Genomic DNA, 25,972 nt, shown 5'->3' with positions numbered 1-25,972 from the left:
TTGGTCTGTTTTGTCCTTTACATACTTGAGTTATAGTTAAGGGTATTCTACATTATGTACTTCAGTGGTGACATCACAGATGTACAGCATCAGACTCTGAACATTCAATCACTCACCACAGCACACAATATTTTGTATTTAACCTTTATTTAACTTATTTACAATGACGGCCTACCTACAATAGGGCAGTGTTTAAACAGGCAGCCTAATATTGGTCTTTTGACCAATCAGATCAGATCTTTTGCTAATAATTGGGCAAAAAAATCTAATTGGGCTGCCTGTGTAAATGCAGCCTAAGACCATGAAACATATACTCTCCTGTGATCAGCAACCACTTTCCAGCTCCTGTACTCAGTTGCTCTAATCTGTCACAATGAAGTGTACAAGAAAGACATAAGTAGTGAATAGTTATAGCCAGGGGTGTCCATGAACAGAATTATATTTGTTTTTGTGTAGCACATGCACGGGACGTCAACATGCTTTGAGAAATGACAGAGTCATAACCTGGTCCCAAGTAAATAACTGTCAAAGACAACGGTCAGTATTAGTGGTGGTATTTATTTTTAAAGGCTGCTCTATTCCATGTGCTCGGAGCAGATATTTAGTGCATGATAATCATGAATGAAATGAGGCCCTCACCACCAGGGGGTGGCCCGTCAGAAAGTCCAGGACCCAGTTGCACAGGGCGGGGTCGAGCCCCAGGGTCTCGAGCTTAATGACGAGTTTAGAGGGTACTATGGTGTTAAATGCTGAGCTGTAGTCAATGAACAGCATTCTGACATAGGTATTCCTCTTGTTCAGATGGGATAAGGGAGTGTGCAGTGTGATGGCAATTGTGTCGTCTGTGGACCTATTGGGGTGGTAAGCAAATTTGAGTGGGTCTAGGATATCAGGTAGGTTGTAGGTGATATGATCCTTGACTAGTCTGTCAAAGCACTTCATAATGACAGAAGTGAGTGCTACGGGGCGATAGTAATTTAGTTCAGTTACCTTAGCTTTCTTGGGAACAGGAACAATGGTGGCCATCTTGAAGCACGTGGGCACAGCAGACTGGGATAAGGATTGATTGAATATGTCCGTAAACACCAGAAATTATTCTATGCATTACATTTCTATTGGCAATATTCTGAAACATGCTCTCAAAAGAGCATGCCCTCTATAATAGCCACTGTGCTTCTTCTGGAGGTCCAGTTTGAGATATTTTTTTCACAAATTATTTAATCTACAAAACACCTCAACTCCCAAACTGGGCATGAACTGATCCATATCATACAAAGGTTAAGACTTCTGAACAGTGCCTAGTTCAGAAGGACCTTCATCAACAAGCAGATTGACATGTTAGTGTCATGTCTTTACTATCATTAAATTGAAGACTTATAGTTTTTATCAAAGATTCTCTGTAATTAGTTATTAAGTGATCAACTAAATAATAACGTAACTAATTAACTAGGAAGTTGGGGCACCAAGGAAAGTATTCAGATTACAAAGTTATAATTTCCCAATATAACCTTTCAGATATTTTCATATCTGATCAATAGTCTTCTGATTAATGATTTATTTATTTTACCTCACGTTAGTCTCATTCCAAACGTCGTAAATTGTTGGTTATCTGCACGAACCCAGTCTTCACTATGAGTCATCCATACATCAATTGTCTTAAATCATTTATTTATTACTAACTAAGTAATTCACAGAAATGCATAAACAAACAAACAAACTTAAAATGGTTACATGAAATGATAGGAGAATATGCCCTAGTGGGCTGAAACGGCATGGTGGCTTGTTAGACAAAGGGGAAATGGGGGGTCGACCAAGAAGTCACTACAGAGTTCATAATTATAACAATTGACATGCTAATCCTTTACACACGAACGCTCACTCATTCGGGAACAATTGCAATCAATATATATATATTTACGCTCAGTGTGTCGTCTTGATCGCTGGTGAAAAGTTAGTTTCTATTGGAGAGTTTCGTCCGCTCTCTCCCTCTCTCTGTCGTGGTTATTGTGGATAGTTCAGAGTGACATTCGTTATAGAATGGATGTTTCGGCGGTTGTCGTTCTTCGCGTTCAATGATACCGAAATCCTAGCTGCAGACTAGTAATCAATATCAAAGACTTGTTCTTATTCTGTCGGTATAGTCTAAGAGTTTAACCACGTGGTATGGTTAAAAGATTCAGCAATTGTCCACAACCATCGTTCCCCTCCTAATGGAGAAAAACATGGTCTAGTGACAATTTCTCAGAGTTGGGTTTTTATTCGGAATTGCAGAAAGGGGCTGTCCCAGGATGTCTGACCCAACTGGGCTCAGGGCAGTCCCTTGATTTAGTTCAAATCAAAAGGGAATTGTATTTTTCTTCATTAAACAGTCCAAAATCATATTACACAATTATAGAAACAGTATCATACTCACTCATTCATCTTATACAACAATTAGATGTAAACCTCATATCTGGGGCTATTATATAAACAGCGGTATGGTAATGTAGCCACACAGTCTCCCATGAGTTTCCCCAAGTTGTGACAAACGGACCAGTTAATAGCTGGAATCTTCACCGATCTTTTATACTTTTTCCGGAACATGAAATGTGTTCGTACCTCAAGTTCTGTGAGGTGGAAGGATTTCCTTTGTTCTCCATGAAAGTGTACCCTCTCTCTAATACTGTGTGTCCATGAGGAGATTCTCAGGAATTTACGACGTCTCTCTGACCACAGCAACCTAGTTGAAGGAGGAAAGGGGGAGGCAGGGAGTGGCAGGGAGAGTGGGATGGGGCTTGCTATACCCAAACAGGCAACGTCATGACATTAGTGTTACAGTTCAGGATCATTCTGGGTTGCTTTGGCATCTTTCTACTAGTTGGTAAACAAGCAAGCAATGAGCATCTACATCTGAAATGTCTCTTTATTCCCACTACCTATGGCCAGGACTAGTTGTGCACTATACAGGGTATATAGAGTGTCATTTTAAGACACACACCCTTTTGTTCCATGATATGAACAGTACAATATAAAAAAGTGCCTTGTGATTAAAAGGGTTGGCAAATTTATTCCAAACTAGCCAAACATGGCTTACATCTTAATCATATCTTCCCATTCACAGTTAGAGACATCAGATTTCCACATCAACATCACGTAATAAACAATGGACTGAATTGGTTCAAATAAAATAAATCCAGTCCCTTTTTAGAAATTAAAACAAAATCTCCATTTGCTGGAGCTGTAGGTCAACTGGACTCCTATAGAACTCCTTTAGAATTCCGGAACCCCAGGCTCAGCATAGTAGAGGAGCTCTAGCTTTGGGTATGGAGTGACTGGAGGGACAAAATGCACACAGTTACACACAGGCAGAGAGAAATGGGACATACAGATCATATACTGTATAACCTCAGTAATAATACATTGTCTTCTTTTCATTAAAGACCCTAAAGAGGGATTAAGAATGACACAATATGCAATAGTTTACTATGCATGCAGTCTGTCCATTCAATCTAAAATAAGAGGTTGAACCCAGAGAAAGGAGTTGAGGCGATAAGTGGGCTTGCCTTCTGAGGGGCAGGTTGCCTGTTAAGGTTGAGCAGGTTGCTTGTGCTGACAGGGCTGCCTGCGTAGACTGTGTTGTTGTTGGCTGTGTCTCTATGGCAGGCACTGGGCTCACAGCACACTGGTCACTACATGCATGCTGTATAGAGACCTGGCTAGCCTGGAGTGGCACAGGGAGCTAGCAGAGAGAAGGGAAGGGGTTAAATGATTCAACATGGAACCATGAATGGCAGCATCCTGACTTATGAGCCTCTGAGTCTGCTATTGAATCTGATCAGCCTGGCTGGAATAGCGCTCACCCACAGTATCATATGCATCTAATGAATCCCCGAGCTGATTGTGCGTAATGCAAATTGGAGTGGGTCTAGGGATTCTGGGATAATGGTGTTAATGTGAGCCATTACCAGCCTTTCAAAGCACTTCATGGCTACGAACCTGAGTGCTACGGGTCTGTAGTCATTTAGGCAGGTTGCCTTAGTGTTCTTGGGCACAGGGACTATGGTGGTCTGCTTGAAACATGTTGGTATTACAGACTCAATCAGGGACATGAAAATGTCAGTGAAGGCACCAGCCAGTTGGTCAGCACATGCCCGGAGCACACGTCCTAGTAATCTGTCTGGCCCCGTGGCCTTGTGAATGTTGACCTGTTTAAAGGTCTTGCTCACATCGGCTACGGAGAGCGTGATCACACAGTCGTCCGGAACAGCTGATGCTCTCATGCATGCCCCAGTGTTGCTTGCCTCGAAGCGAGCAATTTAGCTCGTCTGGTAGGCTTGTGTCCATGGGCAGCTTGCGGCTGTGCTTCCCTTTGTAGTCTGTAATAGTTTGCAAGCCCTGCCACATAAGACGAGCGTTGGAGCCGATGTAGTACGATTCAATCTTAGCCCTGTATTGGCACTTTGCCTGTTTGATGGTTCGTCGCAGGGCATAGCAGGATTTCTTATAAGCTTCCAGGTTAGAGTCCCGCACCTTGAATGCGGCAGCTCTACCCTTTAGCTCAGTGCGAATGTTGCCTGTAATCCATGGCTTCTGGTTGGGGTATGTATTGATAAAGCCAGTGACTGATGTGGTGTACTCCTCAATGCCATCGGAAGAATCCCGGAACATGTTCCAGTCTGTGCTAGCAAAACAGTCCTGTAGTTTAGCATCTGCTTCATCTGACCACTTTTTTATAGACCGAGCCACTGGTGCTTCCTGCATTAATTTTTGGTTGTAAGCAGGAATCAGGAGGATAAAATTGTGGTCAGATTGACCAAATGGAGGGCGAGGGAGAGCTTTGTATGCGTCTCTGTTTGTGGAGTACAGGTGATCTAGAATTGTTTTCCCTCTGGTTGCGCATTTAACATGTTGATAGAAATTAGGTAAAACTGATTTAAGTTTCCCTGCATTAAAATCCACGGCCACTAGGAGCGCCGCCTCTGGGTGAGCGGTTTCCTGTTTGCTTATATCCTTATGCAGCTGACTGAGTGCAGTCTTATTTCCAGCATCCGTCTGTGGTGGTAAATAAACAGCCACGAAAGTATTGATGAAAACTCTCTTGGCAAGTAGTGTGGTCTACAGTTTATCATAAGATACTCTACTTCAGGCGAGCAAAATAAGGAGACTTCCTTAGAATGCGTGCACCAGCTGTTGTTTACAAATATGCACAGACCGCCCCCCCCTCGTCTTACCGGAGGGTGCTGTTCTATCTTGCCGGTGCAGCGTATATCCCGCTAGTTGAATATCTATGTCATCATTCAGCCACGATTTCCGAAACAGTTTCGGATGTCCCGTTGGTAGGATATTCGTGACCGTACCTTGTCTAATTTATTGTCCAATGATTTCACGTTGACAAGTAATATTGACGGTAACGGCTGCTTTCCCACTCGCCGTCTGTGGATCCTTACGAGGCACCCCGCTCTGCGTCCTCTGTACCTGTCACGTTCCTGACCTATTTCTGTTAGTTTGTTGTATGTGTTAGTTGGTCAGGACGTGAGTTTGGGTGGGCATTCTATGTTGTCTGTTTCTATGTTGGTTTAAGGGTTGCCTGGTATGGCTCTCAATTAGAGGCAGGTGTTTGGCGTTCCTCTAATTGAGAGTCATATTTAGGTAGGTTGTTTCACAGTGTTCGTTGTGGGTGGTTGTCTCCTGTGTCTGTGTATATGTTTGCACCATACGGGACTGTTTGCGGTTTGTTCGTTTTATGTAGTCTGTTCCTGTTCATTGCGTTCTTCACGTTATATGTAAGTTCGTCGTTCAGGTCTGTCTGCATCGTTTATTTGTTTTGTTTGTTTATGCAAGTTTAGTTTGTTTTTTCGTCGTGTTCAATAAATCATGTCATTTCACTACACTGCGCCTTGGTTCGATCACTACTCCTCCTCTTCGGATGAAGAGGAGGAGGAACGCCGTTACAGTACCTGCATCTCTTTCTCTTGCCAATGACGGGGATGTTGGCCTTGTAGGGTGTTCGAAGTACATCCTGTGCGTCCTGCTTGTTGAAGAAAAACTCTAATTCGAGGTGAGTGATTGCTGTCCTGAGATCCAGAAGCTCTTTTTTTGCCGTACGATACGGTAGCAGAAACATTATGTACAAAATAAGTTACAAATAATGCGAAAAAACCCACATAATAGCACAATTGGTTAGGCGCCCGTAAACTGCTGCCACATCCGGCGCCAGTTGTCTTAATTTTGAAAGATACAAGCTATATTACCTTTTATCCTCTAGGCTTCAGCTTTCTGGCTCTGTTTGAATGTGGCTTCATTGCTCGTTGTTCCTTGCATGCGATTGGCTTTGGTCTTGGGGGTGGCACACAGCCTGGGAGACAGGACTGCCTGTCAGGCGCTGTTCAGGGCTTAAATGCCCCATGAGCAGTGTAGAGTTGCAAGTACAGATAGGATGCGACAGGCTCTCGGTTGAACGAGTACGTATCCCAGCATGGCGCACTGCACTGCTCAGTGAGGGACCGCGCCGGACAGGAACCCACGACAACCTTTCACCTCATTTAGGAGAGGGAGGGCGGGGCTAAATGTCCCCAGGGTCCAGAGGACAACAACTGGAAGTTACTTCCCACCGGAAATTACTATAGAAGTGAGCACGTTGTGAATGGATTTGTTTTATATGCATTATACACTATTATTGGCATTTCATTTTATATTAACAAATGAAAACAAAAACACAAAATGAAAAGGAATGACAAATCTAAAGTTACTAAAATAATTTAATTTAAAGCTGCAATATGTAACATTTTGGGACCACCAAATTCACATAGAAATTTGAGGTATAGATCTGCCATTCTCTTTGAAAGCAAGTCTAAAAAGTAGTAGATTTATTCTATGTTTTGTTCAGTTTGGTACACCAGGATCAAACAGCTGAAAATACAATATTTGTGGTTATTGAAAAGATATTTCACAGCGGTTTAGATGGTACAATGATTCTCTACACTTTGCTTGTTTTATCACATAAACTGAAATGAGGCGAACTATTAGAATTTTAGCATATTGCATCTTTAAGAGATTGATAGTGTACAGTGATGAATCACAAATTGTTTGCGATAATAACCACAGACACCAATTTCGCATAATAAACTTGATTGAGAATGACATGATCAAATAAAAAATTATGCCAAAACACCAGCAATGTGTGGTTACTCTCTGTACCGCTATACATTTGAAAAATGTTTGTTCTAATGAATTTCAATAAACATAAGTGAGACAATTTTAATGTATGTACTGTAATGTATACATGTCTTTCTGTGAGGAGCCCCCCATTACATTTTGGTGTTTTGGCTTAAGGCTAATTTCATTCAGATTGTTTTGGCGGTGTTGGAAGTGGAACTGCGTTAAAGCTGTCAAATTCACAAGCAGCTCATTGTGTGACCTTATCGTGTATAATGCCATCGGATGCAACAAAACCACACCCGACTATAATCCGACAAATCCTATGCAGCTGGGTTAAAGTTCATGCAGCCGTGTTACAAGTTCAAACACTTGAATTAGACTGATAGGCATAAATCCCCCACATCCAAATGAACATGAAAACATGCATTAGCCTAACATCAATGGTTTGACATTTGAAAGTAATTATTTCTAACAGCGATAGAACCTACACTTTCTAGCTCCGTTTTGAGCTTCTAACACGGAAGGGATAATAAGGGTGTTTTTTGCACACAAGAAAAGCCGGTCACCGATATGTCAGCTCCTACCACAGTTACACCTCCAACACCGCCAAAACATCTGCTATGCGGATGTCGGTCGGCCAACGTTGGTTAACGCTCGATCTGATTTAATCTAGGCCTTAGTCTCCAGATGTTTCTCACATCTGTAAGAGGCTGTTATTGGGCTCAGCATTGCGAGGTTCTGTTACCAGTTACAGTTAGTTCTCCTTTATAAGTACCACTCGAGGCCAGCCATCAGTCTGCATGAGGACTCTTAGAGCATGCAGGCCACTTCTACTTTTAAGGTGCACTTATTGCCCATCTATAGTGTTTTAGGTAACATTCAAAATTAGATCCTATTGCTTCACCCACTGGCCTACGAGCAGGCATTACAGTGGTATTTGGAATTAGGATTGAGGTAGACACAGAGAGCAGACACACAGGCTAGAATCATGGTACTGGAGGGCCGTTTAGGAGAAATAGTATTATACAAAGGGTTAAATCATTTAATAAAAGGCATTTACAACAAAGTGCAGGCAGCCAGACTGTCCTGCTTTTCAAATATCAGATCATTCCTCCAGGTTTTATATACTCTTTAACTGAGCTTTCCAGATATTTTACTCTGCTCCAATAACTTGCTATTACCTTGGATTTCAATCATTACAGCACTGTCACTAAGCACCAGTTAGTGAACACAAGTAAATCACCCACCAATTCTCTATATCCACAAGTGATGTGGGTGTCAACTAGACACTTTTATTACATGCAGTTAGTTAATGTGATTCATGCAGAAATTTACCCAACAACCATTACATAAACTAGACACTATAGCCTTGTTTATACCTGTCACTACCAAGTATGTCTTGATCTTGTCCACTTTCTGATTGTGCCCACATCTTCAGAAATGCATGTTTGCATGGTATTAAAATGTGTCTTATCTGTACACTGTTTCTGCATTATGACCAGAGTTTCTGGTCTCTCCCTATGCAATTTATTTGGCAGATTATTTGACAGATATTTATTTATTTTAAGACACATATTGAAGCCTTAAGTCAGTAGTGCCACGTGTCAATGATTTTAGAGAACAGGATAATGATTTAAATGGTTTCACTGTCCAGATCCGTCTACACTTGTAAGATTTCCAGACACAATGTGTGCCTGGCAACCTTCAGAGATGGTCAGGAAGATCGGATCACAATCAGATCACAATGCGTCTTTCAATCGTCTACACCTGTTTAAAAATGTGGGCACAATCAGAATCTGGACAAGATCAGGACAAAGGGTGTATTATGGCAACCAGGTATAAATGTGCTTATACTTTAGCATACTCTGAGTGAAATTGATATATTGATATCAATGTAAAGTGTAATCATCACAAAACTACCTTTAATCTACAACACAATTTTCAACTATCACACTATTTTCAACTATCATGCAGTCAGACGCAATTCGATTGTACCATTCAAATCAGATGCTTTTATTTACAGTGTCAAATATAACAATGCCCCGGACAGACAGCAAGTTGTGCCTAAAATAAACCACATTCCAAAGCCTGCATTCCGTCCCGGAATCAAAGGCGACTGGGTCTTCCGGGCCCCCACAGACAACAGGGCTTTTCTGGCTTTTTTCCCTTGGATCACAGCCCTTTCCCAGAAGTCCATCCATGCTGATTAGCTGTACAGCGAAGGGGCCCATCCCAGATCAAACGTGACCCTTGTCTTTCTGACGGGCTATCATTTGAGTCACTGTCACCAGCCCCCCACCATCAGAACAATGTCATCAACCCGCATTGGGCGAGGGGGGACTGGCGAGGGGCGGATGAGGGGGCAACGTAGTTGAAGAGCACGTGACGCCAGGCACAAAAAAAAAACATGTCAGGCATGAGGAGTGAATAAGCGCAGTAAGTGGGGGATCCATCTTGTCAGTGTCACAGAGAATAAAGATTTCCCTTGGTACAAAAGGCTTTGAACTTTGGCCGACAGAAAAATCTTGATTGCTCAAATAGGTCACTGGGGCCCTGACCTCATAAGACAAGATATTGTTCAGTGATTTGTACATTTTCATTCACTGAAAACGCCCCTTTCCAAACACTAGTTAGTGAGCTCGAGTAATGCTCTCTGTAGAGATAATTTCCTATTTAATCCATAGTAGGTAATTTGGTTAATTATAATGACCACTTCCACTTTCCTAGTGTAATTAGTGTAAAGTCTGACGGAAATCATCTTAATTAAAGCACAGACTTGTTGATTAGATTTTTAACAGGACTACAAGCTTGCCTGTGGTAGTGTAAGTGAATGTGTTTGCTTCACTATTAGTGTTTCCTCACGGCAATTATCTCATTTAATGAAACTATTTATAGAAACCAGTGTCCCGGAGTGTACGTTTATCCGTTTTTTCCCTAGACACTAGACCTCCTGTAACTAAGATGAGCTCAAGAGCGCAGATGTTTTGCCTCTCTTCTCCATTCAGATGTATAGAGTTCACAACATTGTATCTGTGCCATTATGGCATCTGCATCTCCATTTAAAGTAGTCCATCTTCTTCTGCTTTTGATGTTTGAAAAACATGTAAAGCTAATATTGGTAATTTACCACCACCTGCAGTGCTGGATTCTTGAACCAAAGCTTGTGTGTCATGAATGTATTGTGGCTACTAGATGGCAGTCATATAGCTTAAAGCCATTTACAAACTAGGCTAACCAATTTGAAGAAGATAATGTTCTGATCATTGGCTGATCACTCCCAACCCATAGGAATCCCCACCCAGGTGACTACATTAAAATCTATCTTAAAATGTATCTTCTCTCATATGAGCTTCATTTTTCACTTTAGCCAGTCATGGAATAAAACTACCTAACTGAATGCTACATAAAGTAGAGGATAGACTTGAAAGAAAATCCATATCAATTTATGTTTTGGAACTTCATTTGAGCATAAGCAATCGTTCGTGATAGTTCATGAACATGATCTTTTACAGTAAATAAAATAAATTAAATACACTTTTTAAGAGCACCTCTAGTTAATTTTAATCGTTACCTTTCTGTGAGCTAACATAAATTCAGCAAGTTCATATAAAATTAAATATTGACATGACATTATAATGAAGTAGAAATAAATACAGATCATTATATAAATATACACAAATGTATTTGAAACCCGAACTGATACTGCCATATGGAATGAGAGGCATAGAGTGCTTTATTTCTAGAGTCTGTTGGTATCAAACACATTGTAAATGCATCATCATGCATATACTGTATAACTGTGTTTTGCAATTTATTCTACAAATCAAATTATCGACAATTTCACAGTGACATGAGACTTATGTGCGCATGTGGAGTTGTTCCAAGTAGTGTAAAAAGTTACTCACACTCTTTTTGTATTCATCATAATCAACCCAAACCTTATGCTTCCTTTTCATTACTCATATTAGAGAGAGCTGGAAATGATCGTTTTCTTTAGTGAACAAGGTGTAGTGAGAAATGCACTCACTGCCTGCTTGAGAGCTGTGTTAACATTCCCTTAAAATAAGGTGTGATGTCTGCAATGTATGCACAGACATTAATGACCAGGAGGTTACAATTAGCCTTAGAAATGACTGGGTGGGCTCCAGGCAGAGGTTGCACCTTTACCACAGATCCAAGATCAGCTTTCACTACCCCAATTTCACTCGTAGCCATTGAGGTAGAACAAAACACAGACCCTAGATCATGATGAAAGTGAATGAGGATGCAGCCCTCCGGCAGGAGATAATAGGTGGGTGGGGAGTGATGTTAGAAGAGAATGAGGTAGAAACATACGACTGGCTCAGAGGATGCGCTCCAGGTATATAGAACACTATAAACTCTCCCTGTGGTCGCAGGCACTAACTGTGTGTTCACAAAGCTAGGACATGGGGCATTCTCTTTCAGCTCTAACAGACAGAGGTTTGGTGGTGAATAAAAAGAACACACTTAAAAAATTATCTTTACCTTTTTAAAAACTACAACACATTTTCACCTAACATTACAATATTTTCGGGGGACATAATCAATAATCAACTCTTCGTAAAAAAACATTACAAAAGAAAAGAATATAAACAACTTCTCAAAACACCAGTTTACATACGTACATATCTCTATGTCACAATAAACAGTTTATGACCTTAAGTTTGAAATAAAATACATAGTGATTCTTTGATGTTTATATCTCATTTCTCCCTTGTTTTGCAAAAGCACCATTGTAAGTATAAGTTAATGGCTAGTTGAGTTGTGTTTGTTCCAAGTGAGGTATGGTTGAGCATAGCATATTTTCACATGTGTATTGAGCACTGGTGATCGCACCAAAATAAACTATTTACAAAAGCGAATATATAGACATATCTAACATTACATAAATACACTCATATCAAGCACCTTTTGAGCGGTGGGCCTTGGACCTACTGGTTGGGCCGGGTTCTTATGTCTGTGCTAGTAAAAAGTAAGGAATCTGGGTCAAGACTTCAAGCTGTGGTAAAATGACTATTACCCAGAAGAATCACATAATTTATCAAATAATACAGTTATCACTTTATTCTACAGTCCTATTTCAGCTGGTGTTGACTTAGTCTTAACTGAGAAACACTATTGTTTCTTTTAAAGAATTTTGCATAATTGGTAACTACCCAACACTTACATTACTAAAAAGTAATTATTAGGTCATTATCATGTAATTACCATTTACAATGACATTTCTGAATAAATACCAGGTAAATAGTGGACTGTAAAATAAGGTGTAAACATACGATGATTAGTAAATTCTCTATAAAAACTGCATGTGCCTTAAAGGGGCAATCTGCGATTGCTACATCCATTTAAAAAAAAACTTTTGTCATTCTATATAGCCATTGATTCTTGAAGAATATAACTTATTTTAACTAAGGAGCTTAGTTTAACTGTCTAACACCATCAGAACCCAAAATATAACCTTTATTTACTTCTTTGTTCGTAAACAATGTAATTGTAAACAAAACACTGTATAGCCTCAAAACATGGTTAAAACTATAATTTTCATGTCATGGATGGTCAGTCCTTGCATCCATAGCTATGTGTATGCATTTAAGAGTGGTTACATTTATCCAGCCCCACCCCTTAGATGTTTACCGAAACAGAGTTGTGGGGGTGGTGCTTTGTTATTGTTTGAACTGCATATTACACACTTTAAGACAAATTACATTTTTACAGTTATGATGGTCAATAAAGCTTTAGCATTAGAATGATGTATCCATCTCTAGAGTACATAAAAACAAATTTTCTTTGCAACACGTAAAAAAAAAAGAGTATGAATAGCAACAACACTCGAGTATATGTCCATTCTTTGGGTGTTAACAAAAAAAAACAATGCATCTTAAACTCCTGATATACAGAAACATTGATCAATATTTGCATATGAACAACGAATGACTAAGTGTGCGATTACAAAGAGCAATCACAGAAACTTTGGATGTCAATTCTATATACATAGGAAACGAAGAAGAAAAACTCTTAAGTAATAAATTATCTTTTAAAACAATATTTTACAAACTAGCTTTGATTTTGATACAAACTGATCCTGAATTTTTAACACTAAGACTTATAACAGAGAAAGTGTTCTTATGGTCACAACTGTCAATTAAGCTTTTCATATGTTGTACTTTTTGGTGTGTTGTGTTTATTGTGTGTGTGTCCTGTCTCTTATGTGAACAGAAATCAATTCCCAACTGTCTCTAGAAGGATGACAAGTCTCAGGTGCCAAGGGAAGGGTAACAGTGAAATGGAAAGTGGAGTTTCCAGCATGTAAGCGCTACAGAAACAACCTGCTCTCTCAAGTGTGATTGTTTGTTTGTCATTGTGTGTATTGAAATGAGAGGACTTTTAAAAAAGATGGCGGAAGAAAACATGTATATTTACGAGCGCACCGAGCTCCATGGGTCTGTGCTCCAATGGGGGCTAGACGGGCACGCATGAGTATTGCACTGCTCACGGTCGGGCGGTTTTTCTAGAATCTCACAGCTCAGATCGTTAAAGCGTTCTCCGTTGGGCCTCTGACACACCACCAGCCGTGTCTTTATTCCTCCACCGCACGGCGTGGTACACTGCAGGACAGAGCAGATGAAAGAATAGTGTGTAAACAGAGTCAGGACAGTTGATTCACATTGTCACAATACAGTTATCTACGACCTCTGACCTTTAACCCCTCACCTCCAGCACAACCCAGGAGGTACATGATGACATACAGCCCAGCAAAGCAATTTCAGAAGAATGGAATTGTGGAATAATAACCGCTATGATAACGCCAAGGTTCATAACAATGAAATGATGCATTCAAAGTGTGACTAAACCCCCTCAGTGTATGAGTGCTGTAGGACGGCTTGGGTTCTCTCACCTCTCCCCAGTTCCCGTAGACCCACTGTGGACAGGGTCCGGACTCACAGGAGCGCTGCTCGATGGGTTTGGAGCGATCTTCACAGTTGTTGGCAGCATAACCATTCTCATCTTGGCACACCACCACACGCCTCTGGAAGCCACCCGCACATGTGCTCGAGCACTGACGTCACAGGGAGAACACAGAGTGAGACAAATGGTTCACAGACTCTCACACGTACAGGTATGTATGCACTAACTCAGAGACAGGCAAGTAGACATTCAAACACTAATACGCATACATTCATGAGCATGTATGGACTCAATAACAAAGACATGTTCAAACACATCCATGCAAATGTATGGTGCTCATCTATGCACACATAACTCACTGAGACAAGGGGATCCTGCAATAATACATTTACCCAGAGTCACAGTGTCACATATTGTAGACCTTTGCACATACAGACATCAGCTACAATGAAACAAGCGCACATATAAACACTCACTCACCATTAATAAATACAAAACACACAGTATGTGAAAGTATGTGAAAAAAGGTCCCCATTGACAGACAAGTATACAAAAACACACATATATCAATCTGGCAAGGGTCCGATTGACTGCAGAGACTATGTGCTTTGGGAAACTGGATGGATAATGCACTGCTATATTAAAACACATATCCTCAAGGAGAAAATAACTCTTGCTATTTCCCATGATCCATTAAATAACACCAGCTATTTGGGGACAGATTGTTGTGCAACTATAATAACCCAGTTTTTAATAACAGCTGTACAATAGGCTATTAACCGCCAAAGCCATCAGCACAACTCATTGACCTTAGTCAGGGGTAGGCAACTAGATTCAGCCGCGGGCCAATTTTTGTTGGAGCAGATGGTCAGGGGCCCGGAACATAATTATAATCATTTATACACTGCAAATTGACTACAACTCAGCCCAAAAAGGGATTATATTTGAAAATAACAATAATTTCATACCTTGATAACATTGAGACACAATCACATGTCATTTTTTTCATTTGTTAGAATACAGGAACAGATTTCCTAAATTAAACACATTTTTAAGTAAATTCCTGGTGAATGTACAGTCTTTTTTGACCAAAAACTAAAATCTATCCACTCCCAAAAAATCAGTAAGATACTTTTTTAGTCCATCGGGCCACCTGTTGCCGACCCCTGATATAGGTTGTATGCATGAATTCAATGTTAAGGACCCTAGGACTGCAAGATGGTTGTAAATGGTTAATAAGAAATTCACCGCTCCCCAGGGTCCTGTCCTCCATTGGTGGGCCTGGGTTCGTCCTCCGCTGCGCCCATCGGCAGCCGTGGGCAGGTTGTTGCGGACGCCCCCGCTGGGCGAGGGGAAGGGTCGAGAATCACTGGAGCGGAGAGCAGGGCACTGGGACATGGCACACTCCTGCTCTGTGGCTGGACGGTCGTCAGGGTCACACTCCACCACATCCACTATCTGGTCACTGAGGTTCAAACACACCACCTGGCGAGTGGTCTTCCCCTGCCCGCAGGATACAGAGCACTGCGTACACACACACGCACACAGGCACACACAGTAAGACAAACAACATACAAACACAAACAAACAATGCCGTAGCAGCTTAGGTCAGTGTCTTGTCGCTTTAAACATGGCTGACACAAACAGAAAGCGTAGTTACAGTACTTTAAGGGACCCGTTTGTCAGATCAGTGGAACTTTTAACATATGCCTATGTACAAGCTAAAACAAGCTAAAACTACAACACTGAGGCTGCTTTAATAGTTGGGTCTCATAACGGTAGAACACAGTCATTAAACTTCATGAACTAACTGGCCCATCCATCCGCCATGCCATTCTGTAGTTATCACCCCCTCCATCAGGGTTCATTTCCGGTTCCATTCCATATCAGGAGTGTCTAAAGGGAACTTTCAGAGTCAGATCCGTCTCTTTTTCTGTGCTTCTGTTTGCTGTGGCCTTGGGCTGAGCTGCTTCCTGGAGGTCACTGAGTCGCTCTGGCATAAATAAGCAGTCAGGAACAGCCTGTATCTATCTATCTATCTATCTATCTATCTATCTATCTATCTATCTATCTATCTATCTATCTATCTGTCTGTCTATCTGTCTGTCTGTCTGTCTGTCTGTCTGTCTGTCTGTCTGTCTGTCTGTCTGTCTGTCTGTCTGTCTGTCTGTCTGTCTGTCTGTCTGTCTGGCTGGCTGGCTGGCTGGCTGGCTGGCTGGCTGGCTGGCTGGCTGCCGTCCGTCCGTCCGTCCGTCCGTCCGTCCGTCCGTCCGTCCGTCTGTGTGTGTGTGTGTGCATGGTGGCCATAGCTGCAGCATGGTGGGACTAGTGATCTCTGTCTGATGAGAAAAATCAGTAAACCACAAGGATCCTAGCCCCTCTCTACAGCCCCTCGTCACTCAACCCTCCCTCTATCCCTCACACTTCCCTCCATCCCTCACGCCTCCCTCCAGCCCCATGCCTACCTCCATCCCTCACACCTCAATCCATCCTTCATGCCTCCCTCACGCCTCATTCCATCCTTCACGCCTCCCTCTCGCCTCATTCCATCCTTCATGCCTCCTTCACGTCTCCCTCTCGCCTCATTCCACCCTTCATGCTCCCTCACGCCTCCCTCCATCCCTAACGCCTCCTTCCATCCCTAACGCCTCCCTCCACCCCTCACGCCTCCATCCCTCACGCCTCCTTCTATCCCTAACGCCTCCTTCCATCCCTCACGCCTCCCTCCAGCCACATGCCTACCTCCATCCCTCACACCTCAATCCATCCTTCATGCCTCCCTCACGCCTCATTCCATCCTTCACGCCTCCCTCTCGCCTCATTCCATCCTTCATGCCTCCTTCACGTCTCCCTCTCGCCTCATTCCATCCTTCATGCTTCCCTCACGCCTCCCTCCATCCCTAACGCCTCCTTCCATCCCTAACGCCTCCCTCCACCCCTCACGCCTCCATCCCTCACGCCTCCTTCTATCCCTAACGCCTCCTTCCATCCCTCACGCCTCCCTCCAGCCACATGCCTACCTCCATCCCTCATGCCTCATTCCATCTTTCCTGCCTCCCTCACACCTCCTTCCATCCCTCACGCCTCCCTCCAGCCACATGCCTACCTCCATCCCTCACACCTCATTCCATCCTTCACGCCTCCCTCTCGCCTCAGTCCATCCTTCATGCCTACTTCACGCCTCCCTCCATTCCTAACGCCTCCTTCCATCCCTAACGCCTCCCTTTATCCCTCACACCTCCATCCCTAACGCCTCCCTCCACCCCTCACGTCTCCACCTCTCACGCCTCCCTCCACCCCTCACGCCTCCATCCCTCACGCCTCCCTCCACCCCTCACGTCTCCATCCCTCACACCTCCCTCCACCGCTCACGCCTCCCTCCACCCCTCCCTCCATCCCTCACGTCTCCCTCCACCACCCACACCTCCCTCCACTCCTCACGCCTCCCTCCACCCCTCACCCCTCACTCCACCCCTCATGCCTCCCTCCACCCCTCACGCTTTCCTCCACCCCTCACGCCTCTCTCCACCCCTCACACCTCCCTAGACCCCTCACGCCTCCCTCCACCCCTCAGCCAACCTTCCAAACACCCCTGAGCTTGTTTTATCACCTCCTCCCCTTGGACCAGAGAAACACCCAATCACACAAAGTCATTATGAATTGTGGTCTGAAAAGCACAAACCACAGCTAAATATACTTCAGATATTATAGGCCACTGAGCTGGCTAGAAATACAAGTTAATGAACAGTGCAGAGAGAGCATATAATGGTAGACAGATTTCCCTCTAGAAGAACTGTTCACAAAGGTTAAAGACTATAGCAATGGAGGAAAACACCATATCCGTAGCCAGAAGACCCTCTAGTAATGTCAAATATTAAGTGGATACATTCAATATATTTTAAGTGTACACAGTATATGCACTTAACATGGTGGTTGATTGAAAGACAGTAGTTACTTACTGATGTCCATTCTAGGACCTTCCACTGTCCGCAGTGCACTACAATGCACCCGTCGCTGGCTGGGGGCTTGACCAGGTGGGAGCAGGCAGAATCCTCTGCAACCCCACCCTGGATGTCACGGCAACTAACATAGCGCATCCGGGTCCCTTTGCCGCAGGTGGAGCTACACTGTGGTGAAGAAGGAAGAAATCAGTACAGTACAGTGCAACACACACACACACACAGTATTTAATTGCTACAGCGAGTGGTAGTGCAACCAATAAAACCAACCTGTGTCCAAGAGCCGAACCTCCACTGGGTTTTGTGTGAAAGGTGTGAGGGGACTTTGGTCCCAGGGGGAACTGGGTGGCTGACAGGACACTGGGCCGGTTCACAGTCCTACAGGGACAAACGGACACATCCATCAAACCAATCACACTGACAGAAACACACCACACAGTACTACACTTTCATCTACTTACTGGACACAACCTAGACAGCTCTGACAGAAGGGTACTCACCAGACCAAAAGTAACGGTGTTACTCTGACAGATCCCAGAAACACACAACGTTAAGACCCTCCACATGAGGCCAACCTTCAGAATAACCTGACGCCTGTCATAACGTGTCACAGTGGAGTGGTATCCCAGTCTCCAATGCCAACACTGGGCTCCTTCCCCACCTTCCGCCCTGCTCTACTCCCCGGTGCCCTCTCATGACCTTTGAACCCCTAATTCTGGGGTGAGCAGAGGAGCCTAACTCAGGTTTAGCAGGGCCATAGAGGGCTCCACATTCCACACTCTGAGTCCTCTGAGTGGAAACAAACAGGACCCTGGCAGCTAGCCAGGCAGGCAGGCAGGCAGAAAGGCAGAAAGGCAGGGGGAACACAACCTCCACAGCCTCACACTCACGCAGTAAAATACACCGTAAAACATGCAGTAAATGGTTGTGAAGGTGGTGGGAGAAGAAGAAGAGAAAGAACAAAGGAGGTGAATTATGAGAAGGTACTCTGGTTCTAAAGGCAACCAAGGCCTGTCTATGACACTGTGGGTGTGTGTTGATGTACGTTGTGTACATGTCTGTGCGTAGGTGGCAAGTGTTAAGTCGTCGTTGTGTATTTTTTGGTTTACTCCATCTCGTTGGTCAACTCAGGTAGAGATAAGCTCCATTCTTTTCTCTTTCCCCCTTTTCCAGCCATGCAGTAGTTTAGGGTGGGCGGTCTCGGAGCTGACTTCACGGATGACTGGCTGGAATCACAGGGAGGTGAAGTGACTGATTCAGGGTCACTGGGCCTGACGGCTGAGTCGGGAATTAAGGCCGGGACCAGGGGGGCCTCCCTGGGACCGGAGTCTCAATCTGCGTTTATGGCTCAGCCCAGCCCAGCCCAGCCCACCACTCCACACCCCACCCTGACCTGCCCACCCCATGCCCCAGGAAAACAGACCATTCTGCCTTCCAACTATTAGCGTGGAGAGAGAAAGAAACAAGCCCTAATAAACTAAACTGATGCATGGTGAGAAGTCCATAAAAGTAGAGGTTCATGAAATGTATGACGATTAGTCATCAATTGTATGAATGTGAGTTTGTGTTCACTGTTTATGTGTTGGTCATTTTCAACACAGCAGGAATTGTTTTACTGAAGAGGTTTTTCAGATAGGTTCACATAAGGTGGAGAGAACCAGCCTACACACATTCCATGTTGTTCATTATTTTCCATAGAATGCATAGAGCCACGAGTTGATTATCCCTTTTATGAGTTCAACATCCACTGAAGTAGCTAGCAAGTTACTAGATAGAGACTGTAGTTGCCTTGGTAACCAAACAAACAGACTTGCTAGTTGAGCTAACCAAACTATTCATCCTAGCTTGTTATTATGAACATCGAATTCAACAATGCTAAAAAAATATATATTTGACTTTTACTTTTAAAAGCAGCTCAAACACAGTAAGAATTAACTATAGCCATTGAATTCTACCGTGCAAATAAATATACCGTGTGTTATATGGAAATAATGCACGCTCTAGAACGCCCTTCAAGTCAATCAGAAACGAGTATTCAACAATGCCATGGTATAAACTACAGTACAAGACTGTTAACATATCGACATTAAGGTGGGAAACTACACTATTACACTACAGTACAAGACTCTTGACAGACAAACGATACCCCTGGCAGACTGTAGGTGTGACTTACATAATAACCAAGGTGAGGACAGTTTCCAAGAATAATCCAGGAATGTTTTGCACCATCACCAGCCCTGCCCCATGGCTGGGTTTCTGGGGTTAGAGCCAGTTCCCCCTCCCCCTCCATCACCCACCCCCAGAACCCCCCTGCTCCCTGACAGGAGCTTTCGTGCGCCCCCTGCCGTGGAAAGGTCCTTTTCTCCTGCTCCTTCATGCTTGGTAAGGAGGCGGGCGGCTGGAGGGAGACAATCGCAGCTATGTGTCTCCGACTGGGGGTAAAAGCGGCCTGGCACAGCCCCCCACTGACCCCCCTTTAGACAACAAGGCTTTATTGAGTCCAGGTGATAATGGACTGGGTCACAGTGTGTCATTGACTGTACCTGTGTCGCAGCCTGCACAGGAAAAACCCCTTTCCTCACTATAAAATGTAACACCATTCTACAAATGCAGGGGAAGGGGAAAGTCACATGGTCAGCTCACAACTAAGCATTTAAGTAGTGTGTCAGGAACAGATAAGGGTGTTTGTGTGTTCTACTGAGTCTGACAAATCAAGCCCTGGGTGGTCTAATACTGAGAAAATTGCATGTAGGCCTCACTACAGGTTATATCCTCACAAATGTCACTTGAAAACTGAGTAGTATACAAGGGCTGTAGCCAAAGCATCCACAAAACTGCTTTCACTTATCCCATGTTATTTGTCCAGATGTGTGCAGAGGAGATGGGGAACGTATAGAGATGTTGAGATGGGTCTTAGTGGACTGTGTCCTTACCTGAGTGTCAGTGGGCCGTGTGGCCGCGTTACATTCAGTGTCGTCCATGACAGACCCATATGACCTCACAACGCACTTCACCGCTCGCATCTGGTAGCCTGGTCCACACGAGGTAGTGCACTGTGTTCACCAAAGAGAGAACAAGAGAAAAGAGCGATATAAAGGAAGAGAGAGAGAAAGATAAAAAAAGGGACAGAGAGAAAGTCAGAGACGGACAACAAAAAGCCAACATAGCAAATCTTCCCAAAAATGCCTAACTGAAGGGGAAAAAGTGCACTCCCTTTGAGCCTGGTCAGACTAGTGCCAGCAGATGACAGCCTTCATGACCATAATGCATGAGTAATTCATCTACTTTCCATTGCTTTTTTCCCACTGTATCCAAGTCAGTGGGTAGATACACCACACTCTTTTCTACCTCACTGACTCCAATGAAACGAGGTCAAACTTGTGTGGCAGCAACTTTAAACAATCTTTATTAAGAGCTGTAATTTTATTGTGAGGAGCTGTCATTTTATTGTGAGGAACTGAAGTTTTATTTAAAAAAAATCTGTTTTGGCCAATTCCATGGTATAGGAACACCTAATCTCCATCACACATTTAGGCTTACAGGCAGTTTGCACACACAAGCTGATTTATAAGAGCATAGTTTTGATTTGCAAAATGTTGCAATACCTTTCTAGACTAGAGCCTAAGGATTGCTACAAAGCAGCTGTTTTTCATCCTCTGAGATCTACACTGATTATGCTTTAGCAAGCATAACGATTGTGTACAGATTTAGTGTGCTTATTTTGGTATGTGAATGGGGGATAGATTAAATCAGTGTCTTAGATTATTTTTCTTCTGTCAATGCTCTACATCTGGAGAAAGCATAGTACAGCATTCCACATAGCTAAAACTCTATAGCAAAATGGGCTTATTATGATAGATACAGTAGTATAAATAGCTGCTCCATTTGGTCATATTCTAATATTTTAAACATTTGGACACATTTGGAATAACACAATATGTTCACAAGACATGCCACCAGAGATCTCTTCACAATCCCCAAGTCCAGAACAGACTATGGGAGGCGCACAGTACTACATAGAGCCATGACTACATGGAATTCTATTCCACATCAAGTAACTGATGCAAGCAGTAGAATCTGATTTAAAAAACAGATAAAAATACACCTCATGGAACAGCGGGGACTGTGAAGAGACACACACACACACAGGTACAGACACACTCATACGCACACACACACGAGCACACGCACTCTACACACACGTACATTGTAATATTGCTGTATGGTGGTATTATACCATTTGTATTGTAGATATGTAATGGTGCAATAATGTTAAGTAATGTACTGTTTTATATTTTGTTGTATGTGTGATGTAAGTGCCTTAATGTTTTGGACCCCAGGAAGAGTAGCTGCTGCCAAGGGGGATCCATAATAAATACAAATACATAATCATTAGCTGTTGTAAGATACAACACTACAGTCTTTGAGGAACAGAGGGTAAGCCACAGATGTTACCTGGAACACAGTGTGTCCCACCTGTCAAACATCATAATATTACCTGGCACAAAGCTATGTCAACACTCTCATACACATGTCACTATACGGTTTGTCAACAGGTGTGCCTCACCTGGCCCCAAGGTCCGACCTGCCACGAGGCACAGTCCTGCTGCTGACACGTCTGGACCGACTCAGGCTTGGACGCAGAGTCACAGAAGCGGTCGTCCCGTCGGTCCTCCGCAAACTGGCACCATGTCTGCCGGTGCTTGTACCCTTTCCCACACGTCACTGGGCACTGCAACAACAGTCAACAGGCACAATGAGAAACATGGGCACACATAGCATAAAGCCTTTGGAAAGTACACTCAGAAAATGAGGACAACAGTGTGTGTGTGCAGTTAACAGTAGCTTTGACATGTACAGTAGGTTAGCTATGTGTGTACAGTATGTGTTTGTTTGGGATATTTGAGCAATAAGGCCCAAGGTGTGTAGTATATGGCCAATATACCACGGCTAAATGCTGTTATTAAGCACGACGCAAAGCTGAGTGCCTGGGTACAGCCTTTAGCCATGGTATATTAGCCTTATACTACAAGAGATGCCTTATTGCTATTATAAACTGGTTACCAATGTAATTAGAACAGTAAACAAGTCATTTTGCATCATACCCATGGTATATTGTCTGATATACTGTACCACAGCTTTCAGCCAATCAGCATCCAGGACTCAAACTACCCGGTTTATAATATAAAACATTTGCGGAATGTGACACATAGCCTTTTTAGCTGCTTGGACAGAATGTGAAAACTATGCAATAACACTAGTTATTGCACCACATACTGCACTGTACATGACAAGATATAACAAGGACACTCTGTAATTTTTACATCTTTAACAACAAACTAGACGTAGCATAAAAAGGCCATCTGGGTTCTAAATTCCTAAATTCCTAAATTAATTTCAAGTGATAATCAACATTTCCAAAGCGTAGTCCAAACATTCTCCATGGAACTGACCTCAGACCAGTCTCCGGTCTTCCACGCGGGACACAGGAACTCATTGCAGTTCTGGGCGGTGGTCAGCTTGTCTCTCTGGCTGCACTTACTCTCATCACTTTCTGCCTCAGAGGACTTCCCACACACGGCTGCACGACGCCGGGACCCTCCGCCACAGCTTTTGGAGCACTGAAACACACGCACACGTATTAAACCTTTGTCCTTCTGTTTTGCCTTCTCTTTTTCTTAGCCCACCCAAAAACAGGTGGTCTCACCTCTGACCAAGAGGAGTACTCCCAACCGGCCGGGTTACAGTCACCATGGCAACTCTCCTTGTCCTCAGGTTTACGTTGACTGCTGCAATAACGCTCGTCCACCTTCTGGGTCTTTCCATCGGTACGGCTGAGTTTGGCGCAGTAGATCTCCAGTGTACGATATCCCACCCCACATGGGACTGTACACTCACTCTTCCGCGCTACATGCCACCTGCACAGACAGGAAAGGTCATAGGTGAGAGACGATGACAGGAAACATATAGATCGCATATATAAAGACTGATAGTGATGAAGAATCTGTGATATGGATAGATGGAGAGTGGTTTAGGCAGTACCTGATTTCACAGTCTGCGTTGCAGGGTTCTGTGACCATGGCTGGTCTGGCAGCCCCATGGCACCTCTGGTCTGAGACCACCACACGGTCCGACTCTCTACTACACAGGATCTTCCTCTTACGCTCTCCTGATGGGGTGTGAGAGAAGGTTTAGTTCCTTGGTCATGGTCCTGCTGCTTTTGGTTTCTCCCTGGGATTGAATCGATTGGCTAAAAAGTCCATGCACGCTTGGACTCTTTGGAGTCTAAATCAGACACTTGTCAAAAGGCAAGAATGAAAACCAGCAGGAGTGTGTTCCTCGAAGAGACAGGTTTGACGTCCATGGTTAAATCATTGTAAAATCGTTCTTATTTCAAAAAGCGTTCCCAGAAACCTTGCTCTTAAAGCTGGATCCTCCACCTATACCTTCTGTTCTCAATTTTTATAACCAAACATTAAGAGCAGTAAATCAGTAGAACTGCCAGTAAATCTACATGGATAAATAGAAATGTGTTAGTGAAGAAAGAAACTGCATCTTCAGCCCTTATTCTCTTTAGCTATTTGTGACTTTGCCACTGAAGAGCGCCTGTGACGTCGACATTTCACTCCATTGCATATTTACATGTAAAATGTTTGTCCTTTTTAGCACTGGCAACTCCTAGCCAATTCATAGACGCTAACTACCTTTAGCGCCTATTGACAATTGTATCGTCTTGCTGGGGGGGGGTTTGTTAAGAGCCCCGACGCTTGCTCTTAATCCTTACAAAAAAGTTATACAGGAATCCTGCAGGAATTTGACCCTTTGTGAAGTAATTGTGCAGGTGTCCTACAGGACTCATGTAGTACATTCCTGCAGGTATCCTGCAGGACCAAAACCTGCAGGATTTTGATATTCCTGCAGGATATGGAAAACTGCTGAAGGAGGAGATAAAATGTATGTGGACATGGTGCAGATGTATATAGCCAGCTAGTTTTCTATTCCAAAAATATGTGTTTTTAACTCTCCTTTACAATTTACAACAAGAAGATGAACAGTTATGTGACATATTGGTCACCATAGCAACAGTTGACAGTTGGAAGTTGAGGAAATGGCTGCCAGGCAGTTTAGTTAATTCAAGTACTGCTAATATTAAAACAAATTTTGACAGGTAAGGGGTCAGAGAAACATACTAACTATAACAAATGTTTATATGTACATGCTAGGGGGTGGCGTAGTTAGTTTTTAATGTGTTGTGTTTGTATAACATTTTGTATAAATAAGTTAGCTAGCTTAGCTAACATGTCCTCTACCACTGGCTGCTAGCTAGCTAGCTTTGACAAAAAAAACATTTAAAACTTTTGTTTCCATGGAAAGTGACAAATTAGGTTTGATATCCCTCTTGCTATGTCTCATTAGTACTGTTGTCACAAGATAGGCTATAACTTTTAAGTGTTTTGAAACGGATGGTGATAGATTCGATTTTTGAATGACTAGGCTACTGGCTCCTTGGCAAGCATTTGAAGACGGTAACCAAGTCACATGACCGATCATGACCTGTCACAAATAAGGACGTGATTGCATTTAAATAGTAAAGAGGGGTTTAAAACATTGTTTATCTATGAAATATCACATTATTTTCACTGAAATAATAAGGTCACAATTGAATAAACAAACAGTTTGATTTAAATAGAAATGAATAATTTTAACATCACTTTCTCTCTGTTTTACTTGTAGCTTGCTTGGATAGTTTCCCCACCTCCACCATGTGAGTTCTCTTCTTTTCCCTTACAGCTTAGACTACAAGGAGCACAGAAAACACACACACTATAATTATTTGCCTTGTATATCTAACAGTTTAGCAGAAGGCCACCACACCACAGAGTTGGTCAGTGCATGAGAAAACAATACATTTACTAATTCATCTGTTTCTGATTCTTTGTCTCATTTGC

At 43.0% G+C, this 25,972-nt stretch overlaps 1 protein-coding gene across 1 annotated transcript in view; it reads right to left on the bottom strand.

Moving 5' to 3' along the window:
• Positions 1-11,633: 11,633 nt before the first annotated feature.
• The window catches only part of LOC139557540 (A disintegrin and metalloproteinase with thrombospondin motifs 9-like), a 42,395-nt gene continuing 28,056 nt past the window's right edge, over positions 11,634-25,972 (bottom strand). The window contains exons 19-28 of the mRNA XM_071372507.1: positions 24,066-24,192; positions 23,731-23,941; positions 23,477-23,644; positions 22,591-22,755; positions 20,957-21,076; positions 18,294-18,401; positions 18,024-18,191; positions 15,313-15,588; positions 14,054-14,215; positions 11,634-13,763 (exon numbers count right to left, since the gene is read on the bottom strand). Coding sequence (XP_071228608.1) covers positions 13,575-13,763; positions 14,054-14,215; positions 15,313-15,588; positions 18,024-18,191; positions 18,294-18,401; positions 20,957-21,076; positions 22,591-22,755; positions 23,477-23,644; positions 23,731-23,941; positions 24,066-24,192 — 1,694 coding nt within the window. The 3' untranslated portion in view covers positions 11,634-13,574. The remainder of the gene's footprint in view (positions 13,764-14,053; positions 14,216-15,312; positions 15,589-18,023; positions 18,192-18,293; positions 18,402-20,956; positions 21,077-22,590; positions 22,756-23,476; positions 23,645-23,730; positions 23,942-24,065; positions 24,193-25,972) is intronic.

This window comes from Salvelinus alpinus, chromosome 2 (genome assembly GCF_045679555.1).
Source record: "Salvelinus alpinus chromosome 2, SLU_Salpinus.1, whole genome shotgun sequence".
Lineage (NCBI taxonomy): Eukaryota > Metazoa > Chordata > Actinopteri > Salmoniformes > Salmonidae > Salvelinus > Salvelinus alpinus.
This window is presented reverse-complemented; position numbering and strand designations above follow the sequence as displayed.